General features: G+C 41.3%; 3 protein-coding genes across 3 annotated transcripts; all 3 read left to right on the top strand.

Annotated features, from left to right (window-relative positions):
- The first annotated feature begins 825 nt into the window (after positions 1–825).
- On the top strand, positions 826–7,415 carry LOC104427252 (protein ACCELERATED CELL DEATH 6). The gene is made up of 3 exons (XM_018865535.2): positions 826–1,915; positions 5,987–6,522; positions 6,663–7,415. Exons 1-3 carry the CDS (start codon positions 1,246–1,248, stop codon positions 7,413–7,415), a joined length of 1,959 nt encoding a protein of 652 aa, XP_018721080.2. The 5' UTR covers positions 826–1,245.
- A 2,907-nt stretch (positions 7,416–10,322) lies between these two features.
- On the top strand, positions 10,323–12,780 carry LOC120289730 (protein ACCELERATED CELL DEATH 6-like). The gene is made up of 2 exons (XM_039305063.1): positions 10,323–10,953; positions 12,230–12,780. The coding sequence occupies exons 1-2, from the start codon at positions 10,323–10,325 to the stop codon at positions 12,778–12,780; spliced, it is 1,182 nt and encodes a 393-aa protein (XP_039160997.1).
- On the top strand, positions 12,526–13,726 carry LOC104427251 (protein ACCELERATED CELL DEATH 6-like). Its single transcript, XM_010040369.3, has 2 exons — positions 12,526–12,765; positions 12,895–13,726. Exon 2 carries the CDS (start codon positions 12,952–12,954, stop codon positions 13,654–13,656), a length of 705 nt encoding a protein of 234 aa, XP_010038671.3. The 5' UTR covers positions 12,526–12,765; positions 12,895–12,951; the 3' UTR covers positions 13,657–13,726.
- The last annotated feature ends 7,245 nt before the right edge of the window (positions 13,727–20,971 follow it).

Raw genomic sequence — 20,971 nt, 5'->3', positions numbered from 1 at the left:
TGGCTTTGGCACAGAAAGCAAATTGAGCATAAAGTCTAAGCAGAGCCATTTTTGGGATAACACCAACTGCATAACCGGTCATAGGTTGTTGTCATCTTTCAATGGACTATTTGGTCATCGGAGATGCCGGGTGTACCGTAGGCCAAGCATGGCCCTCTGACCCTCACGACACTTGGCTGCAAAGCGGCCAGGAGGGTAATTTCCAATTTTAGTTATACGGCTGAACAGTATATATGCACAAACAGTGACCTCACCATTAATTTATATGCAAAAGGGCACGTGAATTTTTTTCATCTCATATGCATCGTGTAATTAATAGAGGCACACTCTAAGTTTCTTCTATTATTCAATACAAATGCATATTGTGTTATACTTAATTATCTTTGCAGCAAGGTTAGGGTTTATCAATAGCATCCAATTTCTTCGGAGAAACAGAAAGTAGTAGATCCTAATGCTCTCTCCTCGTACACGAAAATGGGCTTCTATCCCTTAGCTAAAGGAAGGGGAAGAACTCGAGATGAGAAAATATTGGGAGGTACCAGAGCACAAAGTCAGCGTGTGGTCTCCTACTATTCATGAAACGCCAAGTGGAGGTGTGGGTCCCTTGGACCTTTTCTTCAGAAACGAAGAAACGTTTCTTCCCTCTCTCTACTCTTCCTAGCTTTCTTCCCCTTGCTCCTAGTCTCCACGCTGCCCCCCTGCCTCCTCTCTGTCTCCTCTTTAATGCATTTATTGTTTCCTTCTCAGAGGAAGGAAAGAGAAGCAAACCCTTTCCTTTTCCTCTCCAGAGAACTCGAACGATTTCTTTCTTCTCGATAAAGGCTTTCAAATTTTGAATCCCAAAGTCTCTCTCCGCGCTCGTTGTTGCTCCGGCATTCGTCCAGCGGCCGTTCCACCCCCTCCCCCCGGGTCTCCGACGAAGCACATTACAGCCGCCCCTGCTCCGGCCAAGGAAGAGGAGATCCAGAAGATCGGGAAGCTCAACTGGGCGTTGGAGGAGCGGGTGAAGTCGCTGTGTGTGGAGAAACAGATTTGGAGGGACCTCGCCTAGGCCAACAGACGCCACCGCCAACGCCCTCCGCACCAACCTCGAGCAGGTCCTGGCGCAGGTCAGCGAGGACGACCGCTCTCGCCATCGCCGACCAAGCACGTTAAGGCCGCCCCTCCTGGCGCTCGCTCGCTTCTCTCTCCGCGCTCGTTATTTCATACGAGTCCAAGTTAGAGCATTCCTCAGAACAATAAGTCATGGCAGTAAGTCTACAAGCGGTCCAGAGATTGGAAGCGATGTTGGACCGGGATTCCGTCTCATGCGATGAGACGACGGCCCAGGAGCTATTCACTGCTGCAAAACAAGGCGATGCCAACGAATTCATCGGAGTCGTAGCACGTTACTGTTCCGAGCCCAATCGACGTCTGTGTCTGTCGGTCATTCTAAGCCCCTCCCGAAGTTCGTTGCTCCATGTGGCCGCGGGCCTTGAGAGGGACGAGATCCTGAGAGCCATCATCGGCCACTTTCCCGGCCACGAGGTGGCCCGGAAAAATTGCAGGGGAGACACCCCGCTTCACTTGGCCGCCAGGGCCGGAAGGACCGCCGCAGCCGGAGTCCTCATTGACCGAGCGTTGGACGTCGGCTGGGGCGAGATATGGCAGGCTCTCGTTCAAGTGAAGAATGACAGGGGAAACACCCCGCTGCATGAGGCCGTTGTGAACGGCCACCTTGACGTGGCTCGGATCTTGAGAGGTAAGGACCTGCAACCCGTGTATTTGGAGAACAAGGAAGGTAAATGTCCTGTGTCTCTGGCCGTGGAGAGGGGCAACTTGGAGGTTCTCGGGCTTTTGTTGGAAGAGCCACTTGATCCGTGGAGGATTCAAGGCGTGTCGCCCATTCATGCGGCTGTCTTACACGGCAAAATAGGTAATTTCTACTCTGCCCCGTTTGGTTCGACTTTCCTAAGGGCTTTGGGCCCCCAACGCCCCTTGGGAAAAAAATTGTGTTTGGCAATTGTTTTTGAAAGTTCATTTGCTAAATGTGAGCATTCCCAATGCTGAAAGCTAAATATTAAGGAGGGGCTACTTCGGGCATTGGGTATTTGGGAAATGCAAAATTTCACCTTATCTTCCCTTCCCCCTTCGTTTTTTTTCTTCCCACCCGTCTTCTTCTTCTTGACCATCTTCTTCCCTGTTCATCTTCTTTTTCCCCGCCCATCGGGCTTCTTCGGCAACCGCCACTACTGCTTGAGGGTCACGCGTCCCCGATGACCATTGCCTGGAGGTGGCGCAACCCGCGACCTAGGCAGCGTCGCCTGGGTTGCGCGAACCTCAAGCGACGCAGCCTGAGGTCCGTGTGACCTTAGGTGGCATTGCTTGGGTGCTCGAACTAGGCAACACCGCTTGGGTCCGCGCAACCTCAGGCCACCGGATCTAGTGGTCCAGAGGCTAGATCTAACCTTTGCGACCTCGCGCCCGAGGTCACGCCTCTAGGTGACGACGGCGTTGCTTGAAGTCGCGTTGCCTGGGTCCGCGTGACCTCAGGTTGCCAGATCTAGCCGTCGGACAGCCGGATTTGACCTCTACACTTCCAAGCGCCTAAGGTCGTGCCTTTAGGCAGCGACGGCGTTGCCCGAGGTCGCGACCTAAGGCGACCAAATCTGGCCGCTGGCTGCCCGGTAGTTGGCCGGCGCTAGCTAGCCATCAGATTTGATTTTTAGATTTAAAAAAAAAAAAGAAAAGAAAAGCAAAAGTCTATTTGTAATGTAAGTTTTGCCAAACGTATTTAGGTTAAAGTTACTTTTCAATACTATTTGAGACTATAATTTACTAAACGGTATAACATTTCGGAAAACTCTTTTATCTCAAAGGTATTTACATTCTCCCAAGGGCATTTCCGCAAAGTCGAACCAAATGGGCCCTCTCTTCACAATTCTCAACGTCAGTCGTTTACGAGACCTCACGCAATCAAACAAGTTATGATTTGGCATGAATTGGGTCCATGTCTTCCCGTTCACGACCCAATAAAATTCGTGTCGCTTGGTTAACCCATTCAGACGCGAGTCCACACATATAAATTAAAGTGTTAGTGTGTTGGCTTTTTAAACAAGACTAAGTTTTAACACTTTATACTCATGTATAATAACATCTTTATTATTAAAAGATCATAAAAGTATGACCCATTTAAAAAAGAATAAAGGGCGTAATGAATTCACATTAGGGATGCAAAAGTTATACAACATAACAAACGGTAACTCATTAATAAACTCTAGATGAAATGTTAAATGGAATAACGGTTATTTATTTACAAGTGTGTTAAACATGTTAAATCGGGATATCATGTATAAACATGTTTAGTGTGTTTATCACGTACACGATAACACCAAAGGTTAACATATATTTGTAATACAGATGCATGACATAATGACACAGTTTGATAATTATGTTAATCGTATCATATAAATTGCTTTATTGGGTTTGTCGTGTTCATATTGAGGCAATTCAACACGTTTATTATACTTGTCATGTTCGGATTAATCATATTCTTGACATACTGTTGTTTTGATATGATATAATTAATATGACACAATGCAAATCGCTTGCCCTACTTTTTTCCCATATCTTGTTCTTTGAATGTTATATTTTGTGCCATATGAAATGAAATTTCCTCTTACTGTCTTTTTAATTTACGTGTTACAAATATAGATATCACCTATATATAATTTTTTTTTTTTTTTTTTGTAACTTAGGGCATGAGCATAGAGTTCAGGTTACCTAGAGACCAACGAAACATTTGATAAGCCTCACAAACTGGTTAAGTCCAAATTTTTGACCTGTGTATACGGTCCTAAGGTCAAATAGTTTATTCAAAGCTGATAGGATATGAATGGATAACCTCTAACCATGACATGAGGTTATCCATATATGTTTATTTAACAAGAGAAAAGGAATATTCCGTATTGCCCAGCCAGCTATCTCTCTCTTCCTCTCTCTTCTCCACCTTGGCATGATTGTGCGTCTAAAGTTCCGTCGGTGTACGTTGCCGTCTCCCACGCTCCATAGGGTTTTATCCACCACCAGCGTTCATCGTGGTCTCTCTCTCTCTCTCTACATTTGGTCATGGGAAAAACTACCCACAAAGTTTTAAGCTTATTACAATTATACCAATTCAGTTATAAATTTATTTTTGCCAATTAAATCACAAACTTTTTATAATTTTATTAATTTAGTTCATTTGGTCAATTTTGGTTGAAAATTGTTAACATGAACGCCGTTCGGCATACGAGGCGTGATGTGACGTTGACGTGGATAATTTTTAATAACATTTTAATATTTTTTTCAATATTTTTTCTTATCTTTTTTCCTTTTGTCTTTTTTTTTTTAAAATTTATTTCCTTTTTCCTCTAGCCGGTCACTGACTAGCCAAATATAGGCAAAGCTTGCCCGTTCTTGAGAAGGCTCGACCTCACATTGGGCAAGGTTTAAACTCGCCAGATCTGGCAAGGCTTGCCTAGCAACAACGAGCCGTTGCCATCAAATCAAAGTTAAATCCACTGAAACGATGGCTTGTTTCACTCACCCTTTTATGTTCACTTGCTGGGTAATGGATGCGGATGACAATTTTGGGGTTCTTGTTGTGTTGTTGCATTGTTCACGTGTTTCTCAGAGCTCGTCAGTGTGCGAGGATTGGAGCGAATAGGAAGCAGGGGTCACTCTGCTTGTTGTTCGACAACAAAAAACTCTGCTTGTTGGGCTGTAGGAAGCGAGGCAGGAAACCTGCTAGATCTCGTGGCTCATCAGAGCCATCACTTGCTGAGACTTGCTAGTGATGGACGATGGCAAGGTCGAGCCTTGTCGAGAGCAAGCGAAGCTTGCCCTTGCCTATGGTTGGTGGGGGCAAGCTTCACCCGAGGCCAACAAGGTCGATTTCGCTGGCCCTCACTTCTGTCTGAGGATTGGCTAGAGGGAGAAGAGGAGGAAAAAAAGAAAAGAATGAATAAATAAGTAATTGAAAATATTATTAAAAATTATTTACATTAGTATTGATCATGTCATGTAAAATGATTGGTGTCCATATTAGTAATTTCTAGTCAAAATTAGTCGGATTAACTGATTTAAGTATCTAAAGAGAGAGATATGACCAAGGTGGAGTGATGGTGAAGATGGTGGAGGGACATACACAATGACAACAACCAGTGGCAACCGAGTAGCAATGGTGGCATTGGCGAAGGGAGCACTGGGCTCTTGCTGAGTGAGATCGAGAGTGGGAGAGGACGAGAAAGAAGAGGAAGAGGAGGAGAGAAATAGGTCATCTAATACTAACCTTTTTGTTTTTCGAAAATTTAATGTGAAATTTTGTGAAATCATTACCAATTTTTACAAACTGTTAAGTAAATATGTGATTTAATTTGTAATGAGTTTAACACTCTTCCTCACACATAAGTTAGAATTTGATCTTAGATTGAAGTGTAAAATATACACGGAGATCTCATACCTCCTTTATTACAATGTTAAAACTTTCAATATAAAACTTTAAATTGTAAGTCAATGGAGATTATATGAATACAAGGCCCACATGCAAATCGGTCTGAGAGTGACATGTGGCATTAATCAATGAGGAGCTTCACACGCAAACTAGGCAACATGTAGCTTTGATATCATGTAAAATTTTATGGGACTATTGCTAATTATTTTAAATATTTAAGCTATTAGCTGAAGATGTATTTTTTTCGGTATGTTTTAAATGATTTAGTACTTTTCTTTAAGTGAGACTATACTTTGGCTTAAGATTAAAATGCATAACTATATAGGAAGGCAAATGAGAGATCTAGATATACTTGAATTTAGGATCTCATACTCTAAAATCTTATGAAATTTTATGGAATCACTATCAATTATTCTAAATAGGAAATCATTGAAAATTATTTTAAAAATATAATCCGTTGCAAATGAATGCGTGATTTAATATTCACGTGGTTTTATTTTGCACTTAATCCAGGCATGCTACAGAAAATAAGTGCAAGCAATCCACGATTGTTTGAATTGAAAGACGGTAGGGGACGCACTCCCCTTCATTTGGCAGCGTACATCAATTACTGTGATGGCATCAAATACCTACTAGAAGAATTCGCCTCGAGCGCAGTCGAATACGATAGAGACGGCCATTTTCCGATTCACGTTGCTTGTAAAGAGGGTCATGTTGAAGCAATCAAGGAGCTGCTTCAGCAGTGGCCAGATCCCACGGAGTTGATCAATCGACAAGGACAAAACATCCTTCATGTCTGTGCCAAGCATGGAAGAATCCGGGCATTGAGGTACATACTTGGGAATGCCAACCTGGAGAAGCTCATCAACGAGAGAGACAATGATGGGAACACTCCTCTGCATTTGGCCACATTGCCGTGGCACCCCGTGGTTCTGCTTGATCTCGTGCTGGACAAAAGAGTTGATTGTAACCTTCTCAACAACGAATGCTTGACGGCTCTTGACTTTGCGACAGAGCAAATCAGAAGAACGGGTCCTATGCTTCAAAAGGTATGCACTCACTCACTAGGAACTCCAAAATCAAACATTAACGATCACAAAATCAAGCGAATTGCTTCTATCTTCATGCGGTATGTACGACAGCTTCCAATCACATTAACCCCGTATGTTCTTGTTTGGCCCATTCCTAGAGATTACCCTCAATGATTTTGAAATCTGCCGGGGCACCTACAAGTAAAGATTTGGCTGTCTATAGGTCAAGAAATCAAGAAATTATGGCGGAATTTACAGTCCTTGCTCTCCAAACCGGAGGTATATTGAGGGGACAGGCAAACGCTCGTTCTATCATCGCCACGCTAGTGGCAACCGTGACCTTTGCGGCTGGTTTTGCCATTCCTGGAGGTTTTGTTGAGAGTTCTCAGCCTAACCCGGGAACGGCTACAATGCTGAAGAGGGGAATGTTCCAGGCCTTTGTCATTTGCAACACCATTGCGATGTACAGTGCCATATGTGTGGTTGTCATGTTGCCTTGGGCAGATCTGAATGACTCTTACGTTGCTCTAACTGCCCATATAATTGCAATAAAGTGGCTGTTGGTAGCTCTCGGAACAATGTCCATAGCATTTATGGCCGGTGGATACGTGCTCATAAGCAAACTCACTTGGCTCGCCTCTCTTTTCCTGTTGATTGGAGCTATTGCCATATACCATATCTGCGCTTTGTACATGGCAATGTACATTCCTTTTGTGGTAAATTCGCAGTATTTGCACCGCATAGCCTTCCATATCATTCGCCTTGGAGTTGCAATATCGAGACTTATAGTTCGCTGCCCCGATGTCCTGCAAGATGAGGACTGGCGACCTGCTGGCATGGATGGAACAAGGACAACGGTGGCGTTGAATGTGAATTGCCCGGCCACTTTGTCTCCATCCAGTGGTACTTAGCCTTGACGGTCGATTCCAGGCAAACTTTTATTAAAGGTTGCCTATCTTCTCCACTTTGAGCTTCTTTGCTTCAAACGTAGTCGTGTGGTCAAGTTTCAAGAATTCTGTTGTAATTGATGGAGACAGCCTTCTCTTTACTTTTGTTTGACTGTGGAAAAACCACACCGTCCTTGCTTGCGTCGACTGGGTGGTAAATAATGGAGACGCCGTCATTTCAGTCTTTTATTAGACATCTTCCGCTATTCGGATGTGTAACTATCGGTCTACTTGGGTGTGGTGTTGTATGGTACATGCCAGTAAATCAGAATGGAACCTTGTTGAGTCGTGAAGAATGGTTTCTTTTTCACTCTAGTTCACCTTTATGCTGTGTTATGTTGGAAAACCAGACTAATCACAGGGGAGAAATTGAGGACAGCATCGACGAAATCAATCATTTCATAGTATGTCGCCGAAAGAGGACGGGACGAGATGAGTGCACAAAGAGGATATTGGCAGATGGTGTCCAAGAATGTCGGGGAAACATTGTGTGGTCAGTGATATCAAAGCGTCCCGTTAACCGCGGACGTAGCACACATCTATCCAATTAGATCACTCACGATTTGTGACAGGTGGCAAAGCATTATAATTAAAGATGACTAGCCTGCAAAAAAGCTGAAAATGGGGATGATTAAATGCACAGCAACTTCATTAAAAAAAATTGAAAAGTTGCGAAAAATTGCTAATGGTCTATTTGGTAATGTACCAAAAGTATCTAGTTCTATTTTTTGTTACCCCAAAAAAAAGAAAAATCTTCTTCCTCTTCTTGAGAAAGAAGAAAAAGAAAAGGAAAAAAATAGAAAATGTAATAAAATTATTTAAAAAGTTCTAAGTTACAAAAAATTTGAGGGTCATACGAAATACATTTTTATTTTGGAAATATAAATTTTGTATAGTTACCAAACGTCTTCAAATACTCGGAAACTCATTTAGTAAACGAAATTAGAAAAAATCATTTCCGAGTAGAAATTATTTTGGTAACATAATGGTTACCAAATATACCCTAAGTGTTTTTTTACTGTGCCAATAAAAGATGCATTGTTATTTACCTTTTTCTCTCGTAACTTTACCCAGACAACTTTTATCTGTTGCTAAGTGCATAAATAGTCAGAATTTTCTTCATAACAGAGTACTTACTGCACAAAAAGAAAAAGTTATTTATACATTCAAGTGTTTGGATGACAAAAAGTTATTAAGTCCAATTGGACCGTTCAATAAATACAGGGAGCTTTTTTTTTTTTTTTTTTTGTTCGGTCGGAATGCAGGGTGCTAATTTTTTTTTTTTTTTTTTTTTTTGGGTTGAGATACAGGAGGCTAATTTAAATGAGCATGTTCTTGCAATTATGTAGGCCTTTTTACCCATACCCTAACTGAGTATATGCATACCACAAATCAGGTCCCGAGGACGGGGCACCAAGGCATGTGCTCGATGCTCCTTGAAAAGATTAGTTTTGGATCAGTAAACGGTAGGAAGGGGCGACAAATATCAACTCCGCTTGGGGCTTATCAGAGGAGTTTCAAGCCCATGATTGGAATGTTGGTTTTAAGTCATAATTGTTATCTTGTAAAGAAGACGAACTCCCACCATAGATGAACCTGGATTTTCTTAAGATCGATGAGCAACTTGGGGATTTGGACTTGTGACCAAGGGGGCTCCGAACACCTTGAGAGTAAGCCTTAACCAATTTGGCCAATTATCATGGCTAGATTGATGCGGTAGACGGAATTAATCATAATAGAAATATGTGAGAATTTGTGTGTGGGTGCCGCGTGTGTGCTTGTTTTTCTTTTTTGGTGTTATTGTCCAGCGCAAGTCTCATTGTTTCCATGTCACTGCAAAGATACCTTGGTTGCCCTAACATTTGGTACGAAAAGAGGTAAGCTTGAGCAGATGACTATGAAGGAAGAATATTAACAACAGGAGTTCTAATGCTTTGATTTGTATATTTAATACATATAAAGGAAAGTACAAATACCGCCAAAGATTTGTCCGTACTTAATTTGTATATTTAATAAATATCAGTGGTGCAGTAGCTGGTCGTCCTTCCATCTCATGCTTATAGTATAACTATTAGAGCACTCCATAAATTTTTTTAATCAATTCAATACAAATGTAGATTGTGATTAGCGTGAGAATAACTTAATAATCTTTGTGGTGAAGTTAGGGTTTATCAGTATTGTCCAATTCCTTCCTCGTGCTCTCCTTGTACACAGGAAAATGGGCTTCAGTGTCTTAGGCAAAGGAAGAGGAAAAATGAATATGCTTTTACTTTAGCATCATCAGTGCCTCTTTCGGGTCATAGCATCATACGTGAACGATTGTGATGGAGGGAATCTGGGTCCTTTTCATAATATTTTAGGTCAGTAAAAATAAATCTTTCAGCCGTGGCTTTTCCCACAGCAAAGGCGTCCGGCCCTAGTTGACGGCCGACAAAATAATGGTCAGTCATCGATTATTATTGTCTTGCGAAAGGCCGTGGCACTGGAGAGAACTATAATCTCGTTCGTTTTGTGAATTATCGGAACGAGAACCTTAAAAAGTGTCACGCAAAATTGCAGATTGAAAATGAAAAATGGAATCTGTTTTGCTTGTTCATTCAGATAAGGGTAGGCAAGAGAGTAATTTGCATTTTCATCAAGCAAAATCACTGAAAACCTCACCAGTGTGTAATTTGAAGCTACTCGCAGCAGCAGAGTAGAGCAGTAGCAGCAGAGTAGAGCGGTCGATGCGATCCATCTGCTGAGTTTCTTGTTATTACCTACGACTACGAGTCCAGGGAGAGCATTCCTTTAGACCAATGAAACATGGCAGTAGAGATAAGTCTGCAAGAGAGTGCTCTCTAGAGTCGGAAGCTGCAGAGATTGGAAGCGATGTTGACGCAAGACTCTGTCTCCTGCGATGAGACGACGACCCAGGAGCTATTCACTGCAGCAAAACAAGGCGACGTGGACGTATTCATCAGAGTCGTAGAACGTTACTGTTCCGAGCGCAACCTACGTCTGTGTCTGCGGGTCATTCTGAGCCCCTCCCGAAATCCGTTGCTCCATGTCGCTGCAGGCCTCGAGAGAGACGAGATCCTGAGAGCCATCGTCAACCACTTCCCTGACCAGCTCGTGGCCGGCGAAAATTGCCGGGAAGACACCGCGCTTCACTTGGCCGCCAGGGCCGGAAGGGTCCCCACGGCCCGAGTCCTCATCAGCCGAGCATCGCACTTCGGCGGGTGCAACATGCGGCGGACTCTCGTTCAAGTGAAGAATAAAAGGGGAAACACCCCGCTGCATGAGGCCGTTGTGAGCGGCCACCTTGACGTGGTTCGGATCTTGATACGTGAGGACTTGCAACCCACGTATTGGGAGAACAAGGAAGGTAAATGTCCCGTGTCTCTGGCCGTCGAGAGGGGCAACGTGGAGGTTCTCAGGCTTTTGTTGGCAGAGCCACTTGATCTGTCGAGGATTGAAGGCGTGTCACCCGTTCATGCGGCTGTCTTACACGGCAAACTAGGTAATTTTTACTCTTTTCACAATTCTCGACATCATTCGCTTGGACGACGGACGCAATTAATCATGGTTTGGCATGAATTGGTTGTTGTCAACCCATTCCCAAGACGATAAATGAAATAAAATTTCCTCCAACGATCTTTCTAATTGACTGGTAATAAATATGCACATCACCCACACAGTATGAAGGCTCATGAATTGCCTCAAGTCCAAATTTTTTACCTCTGTAAGTGGTCTTGACATTGAAAACTTTGCATATAATTAGTGGACCTCAGTCATGTGACCTCTAATATTTGAGATCCTATTACGAGCCAACACTACACCGGGCGCCGCCCTTCCCTCCCTTTTGTGTTATTGTGTGTGCTAAGCTCTGTTAAAGTAGAGAGACGATGAAGATGATTGAGGGACGTCAACAATGACGGCAACAATTGGCAATCGAGCAGCAACAACGGCGCCAGCGTAGTGGGTGGAGGCCAGAGAGATAGATCTTTTAGTGCAAACTTTTAGTTTTCACAAGTTGGTGAGACCATTATTAATTATTTTGAAAGTTTAAACCGTTGGATAATGGTCTGATTTGATAGTTAAATGATCTAACTCTCCCTTGACATGTAAGTTAGAATTTGGTTGATGAATGGCTTGAAAAGATTTTGACTCAAGACATCAAAATCTTCCTGCTTAGAATTTCCGACACAAAAGTTTAAGCTATGTGAGGAGGAAGCTTATATGAATATAAGACCCACTGAAACTTAATGAAGAATTGATATGGGATACTTTCGACACTCACATGTACACCAGACTACGAACGACTTGAAGAATTCATGAACAATAAGTCTCACATGCAAATTGAAGTGGAACGTGAATTTAAGTTCCATAAGCAATTTTATGAGACCACTTCCAAATATGAAAGTGTAGTCTAACATTTAAATGGCTTAACACTTCCCTTCATGTGCAGATTGGACCTTGGCCTAAAATTAAATGATGGAATTTTATGGAACCATTGCTAATTGTTTAATAAACTTTAGCTATTAGATAGAGGTGTAGCATAATATTTACATGGCTTAACACTTTTCCTCATGTGTAAATTCGATTTTAGCCTTAGATTAAAGTGCAGAAATAAATATAGGGAAGCAAATAAAAGATTTCAAAATATTTGAATTCGCGATCTCTTACTTTGATCTCATATAACATTTTATGAGACCACAATTAAGTATTTAAAATTCATAGCTATTAGATGTATAAGTGATTTGATATTCAAAAGGTTTTATTTGGCACTTATGTAGACATGCTTAAGGAAATTTCTGAGAGAAATCCGGACTTGTTTGGACTAAAAGATGATAGAGGTGGCACTCCGCTCCATTTGGCAGCATATATCGACTACCATGACGGCATCAGATTCTTACGAGAAAAATTCACCTCGAGCACAGTCGAATATGATAGAGACGGGCATTTTCCAATTCATGTAGCTTGTAAACAGGGTCATGTTCAAGCAATCAAGGAGCTGGTGCGACAATGGCCAGATCCGATGGAGTTGATCAATCAACATGGACAAAACATCCTCCACGTCTGCACCATGCACGGAAGAATCGAGGCAGTGAAGTACATACTTGGAAATGCTGACCTCGAGAAGCTCATAAACGAAAAAGACAATGATGGGAACACGCCTCTGCATATGGCCACATTGCCATGGCATCCGGTGGCTCTGCTTCATCTCTTGTTGGACAAAAGGGTTGATCTCGAGCTTGTCAATAACAAATGCTTGACGGCCCTTGACTTTGCGGTGGAGCAAACCAGAAGAACGGATTCTCGGCTTCAAAAGGTATGCACTAACTAGCAACTCCAAAATAAAGCATTGATAATCACAAAATTAAGCAATCTTTTCTACTTATATGTGGTGGACAAATTCAGATAAAGACGACCCTGTATTTTCTTGTTTGGCAATGTCTAGAGATTACCATCAATCATTTAGAAATCTGCTGGGGCACCTACTAGTAAAGATTTGGCCATGTGCAAGCCAAGGGACAAAGAAATTTTGGCAGAAACGGCAATCCAGGCTCTCCAAAAGGGAGGTGCATTGAAGAATCTGGTGAATATTCGTTTAGTTGTGGCAATTCTTGTGGTGACAGTGACCTTTGCAGCTGGTTTTTCAATTCCTGGAGGTTACGACGACGGTCCAGGGGCAGATGTAGGAATGGCTCAAATGCTGAACAGAAGCATGTTCCATGCCTTTGTCATTTGCAACACGATTGCGATGTACTGTGCCATCAGTGCAGTTCTTGTCTGGCCATGGACACAATTTGATGATTCTTACATTGCTCTAAGCGCCCATATAGTTGCAACGGTGGCGCTGCTTGTATCTCTTGGAACAATGTCAGTAGCATTTATGGCCGGTACCTATGTGATCGTGAGCAAGGTTAGTTGGCTAGGCTCTCTCAGCCTGTTGCTAGGAGCTGTTGCCCTAGTCTGCATCTGCCTTCTGTCTATGGCACTGTACATTACTACCTTGATGAATCAGCGCTATCTCCGCTCTATAGCCTTCTATATTATCCGCCTAGGAGTCACGGTATCTAGAATTGTACTTTATCACCCCGATGTCATGGAAGATGAAGACTCTCGACCTGCAGGCATGAAGGGAACAGGGACAATGGTGGCATCGAGCTTGTATCGCCCAGGCACTTTGCCTGCTTTGCCTGAGCAAATTGGCAATTAGCCTTGCCGATCGGTTCAAGGCGAACTTATATTAATAATCGCCTACCTAGAGATACTAAGCTTCTTCAAGATTAATCGGCAAAACAGTACCACTTTATGTGATCAAGTTTCAAGAATTTAGTCGCAATTTGCGGAGATGTCTTTTCAAACAATTGAATCTTGTTGAGACATAATGTGTAATAGATATCTAAGGTATTTCCTATAAATATTTAGGATATTTCCCTTAATTTGTTACATCTCTTGTGTTGGTGAGTATATTTAAGAGATTCTACCAAAATCATAATCTTCTACATTATTGTTTCTTTTCTCGTATTAAGGAATTTCACAGGTTTTGAGGAAATCCACCAAGTCAAATCTTTCAATTTTAATTTTGTAAGAATAAAACAAGTTAAGAGGTTTCCTCAACAAAGGTTGAGGCGGAAAACCGTTTAGGACCAAAGTGACATTAATATAATAGGTTTAGTACTTTTTCGACACTTTTCTTCCTGAAATTTGTTCTTGATTTATCTGTCATCGATATGTAAATTTATCCTATTTGATATATAATTAAAGAAGAGTATAGCAGGAAATAGTATGAAAGAAATTCAAGAGATCCATTAGGTTTCGTATTCAATAAGACATTAGCAATATTTTATTTCAAACAAGATCCTTAAAAAGTGTCCCAGAACCATTGGTTGAACTGAAAGAAGGGATCCGTTTCCTTTTCATTTGTGGTAAGGTTCAAAAAATGGGGAATCTGCATTTTCATCAGGCTAAATTATTAAAGAATCTACCAAATCGAGGAACTTCCAACTTCAACCTTCAAAGAAAAGCCGTGTCCGAACAAATACCGTCTGCTTTTGGGAGACGGTGGGGATGCGGAGCGCACATGATTTTGACGGGCTTAACTTGTTGGTGCCCCACTGTAGATGCTTTTTAGGAGCTACTCGCGGCCGCAGAGTGGAGCGGTCGATCCGATCGATCTGCTAAGTTTCTTGTTACTACATACCGAGTCCAAGTTAGAGCATTCCTCAGACCCATAAATCATGGCAGTAGAGATAAGTATGCAAGAGAGTGCTCTCTGGAGACACAGGCTGCAGAGATTGGAAGCGATGTTGACGCAAGACTCCGTCTCGTGCGATGAGACGACGACCCAGGAGCTATTCACTGCCGCAAAACGAGGCGACCTAGATGAATTCACCCAAGTCGTAGAACGCTACTGTTCCGAGCTCAATCTGCGTCTGTGTCTGCAGGTCATTCTGAGCCCCTCCCGAAATTCGTTGCTTCATGTCGCTGCGGGCCTCAAGAGAGACGAGATCCTGAAAGCCATTGTTGGCCACTTTCCCGGCCACCAGCTCGTGGCTGGAAAAAATTGCAGGGAGACACCGCGCTTCACTTGGCCGCCAGGGCCGGAAGGGCCCCTGGGGGCCCAAGTCCTCATCAGCCGAGCATCGGATGTCGGCGTGGGTGAGATGCAGCGTGCTCTCGTTCGAGTGAAAAATGACACGGGAAACACCCCGCTGCATGAGGCCGTCGTGAACGGCCACCGTGACGTGGTTCAGATCTTGATAGGCGAGGACTTGCAAATGCAACCCATGTATTGGGAGAACTGAGAGTGCTAGTATGAACAAAATAAAGGAGTTAGGGAAGAGAATAAGAACACAGAAATTTATAGTGGTTCGGCTTAATCCAAGCCTACGTCCACTCTCTCCCACGATAACAGCCTCTTGGCTGGATTCCACTATGCAATCAACAAGAGATTACAACTCCGAGTGCAAACACTTAGTAGTAGATCACACTATCTCACTAAGTCACTCTCTTGGTATTTCTCTCACGATTACAAACGTTTAAGCTCTCAAGAGACAAGTATATGATCTAAAGTCGCTTAGACTTTGGAATTATAAATTCTACGCTCCGTCTCTTACTTGCTCATCGGTCCATGATCTTCTTAAATACTCCTCCACTTCCAAACTACCGTTGGACAGCATCCCCCGGAGAATCGTCTTCCAATATACCCATTGGACAGCTCTGTATCTTAGAAGATTTGGTAGCCGTTGAGTGACAAAGGTAAAATCCCAAATTGATTCCGATCGCCCATACAAACGAAATCTTGGTTTCCATAAGTAAAGCTTCTTCGTATAGAAAGATCTTGTCTTCAATCAAATCAATCTTGATGTGGAATCCAAACCAGATCACTAGCCGTTGTATGATTGGGCTTGAGTTACGATTCATCGAATCTGGATGTAAAGTCCGAGTCTTGAGACTTTACGATATGAGTCTTGAGACTTTACAACCTGGGTCTTTAGACTTTACAATCTGAGTCTCACTGCCAGTTCGGCTTCAGCATAGAGTCTGTCTTCGACTTTGAGTCTTGAGTCTCGACAGCCTTCGACTTTGAGTCTCGAGTCCAGCGCCTTCGACTTTGATAATATCCTCTACATGTTCTATTATCTGCATGGTCTATTACTCAACCATCAAACATGTTAGTATCCTTTGATTTATTTTGTCATCTTCAAAACATCATAAGGGATTTCCCTAACAATCTCCCTTTTTGATGATGACAAAACAATCTCCGAATATGCAGATTTAAAAATTTAAATCAAAGGATATCAGAAGATAGCAAATAGATTGAGCATAATAATATATAGAAAATAATCTCAGCTCAATATTATGCCATAGATAATATAATATTAACCAATCAGCACATATGCATATTCACATCTTCTCCCTTTTTGTCATAATCAAAAAGCGATAATGGATTCACGTAGAGAATGATAACAAATATCTTGCATGAATCACAATTTTCAAAATCAGCTTTTATAAAGTAAATCGAATATTAAAGATATGCAATATAGCTCACTTCAATCATATCAGCAAATATCCAATAAAAATCACGGATGCATCATGAAATTCACGCACTCATTTTTGTCATAAAAGATTTGTTAATGACAAAAGGTAATAAGAGATGCACTAACCGGATTTTGTAGAATAAATTCTGACACAATTACCTTTCCTTCCATCCATAATAAGATCACGATCAATCAAAAAAAGATTTTTCCATAATTGATCAAAGCTCCCCTCAATTTGTTGCCTTTTGAGGTGATCACGATTCTTTTCCTTTTCTTTTGGATTCGATTTCTCCCCTTGATTTCATTTTAATGGATTCCGAGTCCGGTTCCCGAATGAGACTCGATTCAGTCTCCGTCTGAGTTAGACTCGCATTCGAATGTGCCATCAAGCATAGATTTCTTTGCTCATCATCTTCTTTCATGATTCTTTTCTGGCCATTCTGCTTGTATTGACTTCTTCCACTGAATTTCCTTTCTTTCTACTCAGCTTTTTGAATTTCTCGACCATAAAGGCAAATTCTTCATCGTCCATGTCATTTTCTGAGTCTGCCATCAAAACAGCATTAGATATTAAAGCAATGGACTTCTTACCTTCAGGATCTTCGCATTAAGTTGTTCCACTTCATAGGATTGAAGAGTGCCGATCAATTCATCAACGGAGAGTGGCATAATCCTTTGAGTCTCCCGGATTGAGGTCTTGACATGGTTCCACCTTTTGAAAGACCTCGCAAGAGTTTGTTGACCTTCATTGGGGAAGAAATAGGATGACCTTGACATGCCAAACCGTTTACAATTTCTGTAAAACGATTAAACATATCTCCAATTGACTCTCCTTGCTTCATCTTGAAGGATTCATAATTGCCGAAAGCAAGAAGTTTACTTTTGTCTCTTTTACACGATCGGTCCCTTCATATGTAACATGAAGTTTATCCCAAACTTCTTTTGCTGTTTCACATGAAGAGATTCTGTTATATTCAGCAAGAGACAAAGCGCAATATAAAGAATAAATAGCTTTTGCATCAAGCGCTTCTCTTTAAACAACTCCGTCCGAGACATAGGAGCGGGGGCTTTGGTGTTTTTGTCTTTGCCATTCTTATTTGATGTAGACGCAGCAATGGGGTTGATTCCTCTTTCCACAACATCCCATTGTAAGAGATCTCTGGATCTTAGGAATGCTTTCATTTTGTTCTTCCATACGTCGTATTCCTTTCCATCAAAATATGGTGGCCTTGTGTTGCTTTGCCCTTCCATAAGTCCTAGTGCCAACATACTAGCCATAAAGAATCTTTAGCTCAAAAGTAAAAACACTTTTATAAACCGAGCACTTGGCTCTGATACCAATTGAGAGTGCTAGTATGAACAAAATAAAGGAGTTAGGAAGAGAATAAGAACACAGAAATTTATAGTGGTTCGGCTTAATCCAAGCCTACGTCCACTCTCTCCCACGATAACAGCCTTCTTGGCTGGATTCCACTATGCAATCAACAAGAGATTACAACTCCGAGTGCAAACACTTAGTAGTAGATCACACTATCTCACTAAGTCACTCTCTTGGTATTTCTCTCACGATTACAAACGTTTAAGCTCTCAAGAGACAAGTATATGATCTAAAGTCGCTTAGACTTTGGAATTATAAATTCTACGCTCCGTCTCTTACTTGCTCATCGGTCCATGATCTTCTTAAATACTCCTCCACTTCCAAACTACCGTTGGACAGCATCCCCGGAGAATCGTCTTCCAATATACCCATTGGACAGCTCAGATCTTAGAAGATTTGGTAGCCGTTGAGTGACAAAGGTAAAATCCCAAATTGATTCCGATCGCCCATACAAACGAAATCTTGGTTTCCATAAGTAAAGCTTCTTCGTATAGAAAGATCTTGTCTTCAATCAAATCAATCTTGATGTGGAATCCAAACCAGATCACTAGCCGTTGTATGATTGGGCTTGAGTTACGATTCATCGAATCTGATGTAAAGTCCGAGTCTTGAGACTTTACGATATGAGTCTTGAGACTTTACAACCTGGGTCTTTAGACTTTACAATCTGAGTCTGTACCCAGCCCAGCTTCAAGATAGAGTCTCGTCTTCGCCTTTGAGTCTTGAGTCTCGATGCCTCTCGACTTTGAGTCTCGAGTCCTGGGCAGCCTTCGACTTTGATAATATCCTCTACATGTTCTATTATCTGCATGGTCTATTACTCAACCATCAAACATGTTAGTATCCTTTGATTTATTTTGTCATCTTCAAAACATCATAAGGGATTTCCCTAACAAGAACAAGGAAGGCAAATGTCCTGTGTCTCTGACCGTCGAGAGCGGCAACTCGGAGGTTCTCGGGCTTTTGTTGGGAGAGCCACTTGATCCGTGGAGGATTCAAGGCGTGTCGCCCGTTCATGCGGCTGTCTTATACGGCAAACTAGGTAACTTTTGCTCTTTTCACAATTCTCAACATTATCCAAAGGCGCTAACACGATCATCATTCTACACGTAGACTCAAACATAACTAATATTAACATGTTATGTACATGATCAGAATTCTAAAAATCCATCATAAGAATATATACTTTCTCAATCTAAAAAACTAAATATCAAGAAATACCATTTCATAGATATATCCAATTATCTAAGCTCATACCCAATATTTGACTACCTAAATTTCCCGTTGATATTCTTGTCCTGCTTGTTGCTAGCGAGTTGTACATCTCTTTTAAGCATATTGAACATTTACCATAACATAATCATCAATCCCAAATATAGTATATGATAGATGTAAAATATCAAAAGAAATGGGTTATATTCAACATGACTTTTTACATATCAAATCAATCTTCAGTGGTTTATTTCGTTGATTAATCTCTATCAAAATCAAATGTCAATAATCTATTCTATCAATAAATCCAATATTCATTATATAGCTATGGTCATGCTTAATACCAGTGACAAAGGCAACCAAGTTTCATTCTCTTGGCTAGGTCTTCACTTATATTAGCCGATGGTTGAGAAAAAAAGGACATCGTGATAATAATCTGCCTACTTAATTCTTGATGGGTTTTCATCATAGCGGCATAAGCGTTATCCACTAATATCATTTTCTAAAAGCCCATAGATTGAAATACACAATCCAGTCTCATAAGTCAGCTTTACAACCCAAATCCAATAACCTTTCAAAGTTCAGTTTCAAGTATAATATATTTCGTAAAGCCTTTCTCAAATCAATGTGAATAATCTTTCGCAATTTCTTTGACAAACACTTTTTAAACCATTACAAATTACAAGTAACGTAGCAAATCCTCAACTAGATAGGTTTAGAACAGAAATAAAAAGTAAAAAATCTTATTTATTTATTCTCGAGAACAATTTTTTAAATAAGGTCATTTTCTTTTTTTTTTCTTTTTTCTTATTTCTCATCTAGCTGGTTGACGGGCCTCAACGATGGCTAGTGAGGGCCTCACTAGCCTCGTTAGCCACTAGCGAGACTCGATCTCGCCCAACCATGGCAAGGATGGCTTTGTCCAGCCACGACAATGTCAAGTTGGGGACTGACGAGGTCAACCATGGCGGCTAGAGGAGGAAGAAGAAGGGAGGAAAAAAAGAAAAGAAAAATTCAAAAAATTAGATAAGTCTTAGAAAACTATTAAAAACTAAAAAGAAATTCTATGCCGCAAAAAATTTGAGGCTTGTACTGCACGTTCTTATTCTTTTTCTATTTTGGGAATAAATTTTTTTTGTAGTTACCAAACGAGTTCTTCGCTCAAAAACTTGTATAGAGAATAAAAATGACAAAAATTATTTATAAATAGAAATGTTACCAAACACATCTTAAACGAGTAGTTGGTAACCCCTCAATATATGTTTTCGCTAGCTATTTGAGATCACTTAAGAGCATGATGCATTTGGCTGGTAATAGAAACGGAAAGGGACATTTACCCAAAATAAAAAATAAAAAAATTCATAAATTTATAGTAATTGTGTCAATTTAATTCTAAACATTTTGCATTTATATCAATTTAGTCAATTTAGACAATTTTAGCCTGCCAAAGTTGATGTGGATGCCAACTAACGCTAGTTGTCTAACCGACGCTGATATGGATAATTTTTAATAATATGTTATATATTTCAATTTTTTTTCTTTTCCTTTTCTTTCTTCTTTGCTTTTTCTAAACCCATAGTGAGCACCGAGGCGGCCTTGCCTAGATGTGGGCAAGGTCGACCTCGCGCATGGTCATGGCCTCGATTGTTGCGCGTTCCTTCTAGTTTTGCCATTGTTGTGCGAACAAACGAAATTATTTTGATGAGTTTGGACAGTGCTTGGAACAAGCTGAGCTGGAAGACTTGAGGTTTGTTGGTTTTAGATACACTTGGACTACGTCCTCGGGGCCTTCTAGGAAAGCAAGAAAGATCGACAGGGTTTTGGTGAACACCAAGTGGAGTCTGGATCTCTCTTACTCGGAAGCCTCTTTCCTGGCGCCGGGAATTTTGGATCACTCG

The sequence above is a fragment of the Eucalyptus grandis genome, chromosome 11 (genome assembly GCF_016545825.1).
Source record: "Eucalyptus grandis isolate ANBG69807.140 chromosome 11, ASM1654582v1, whole genome shotgun sequence".
In the NCBI taxonomy this organism is placed as follows: Eukaryota; Viridiplantae; Streptophyta; class Magnoliopsida; order Myrtales; family Myrtaceae; genus Eucalyptus; species Eucalyptus grandis.
Note: the sequence above shows the minus strand (reverse complement) of the source record. Positions and strands in the feature narration are given on the sequence as shown.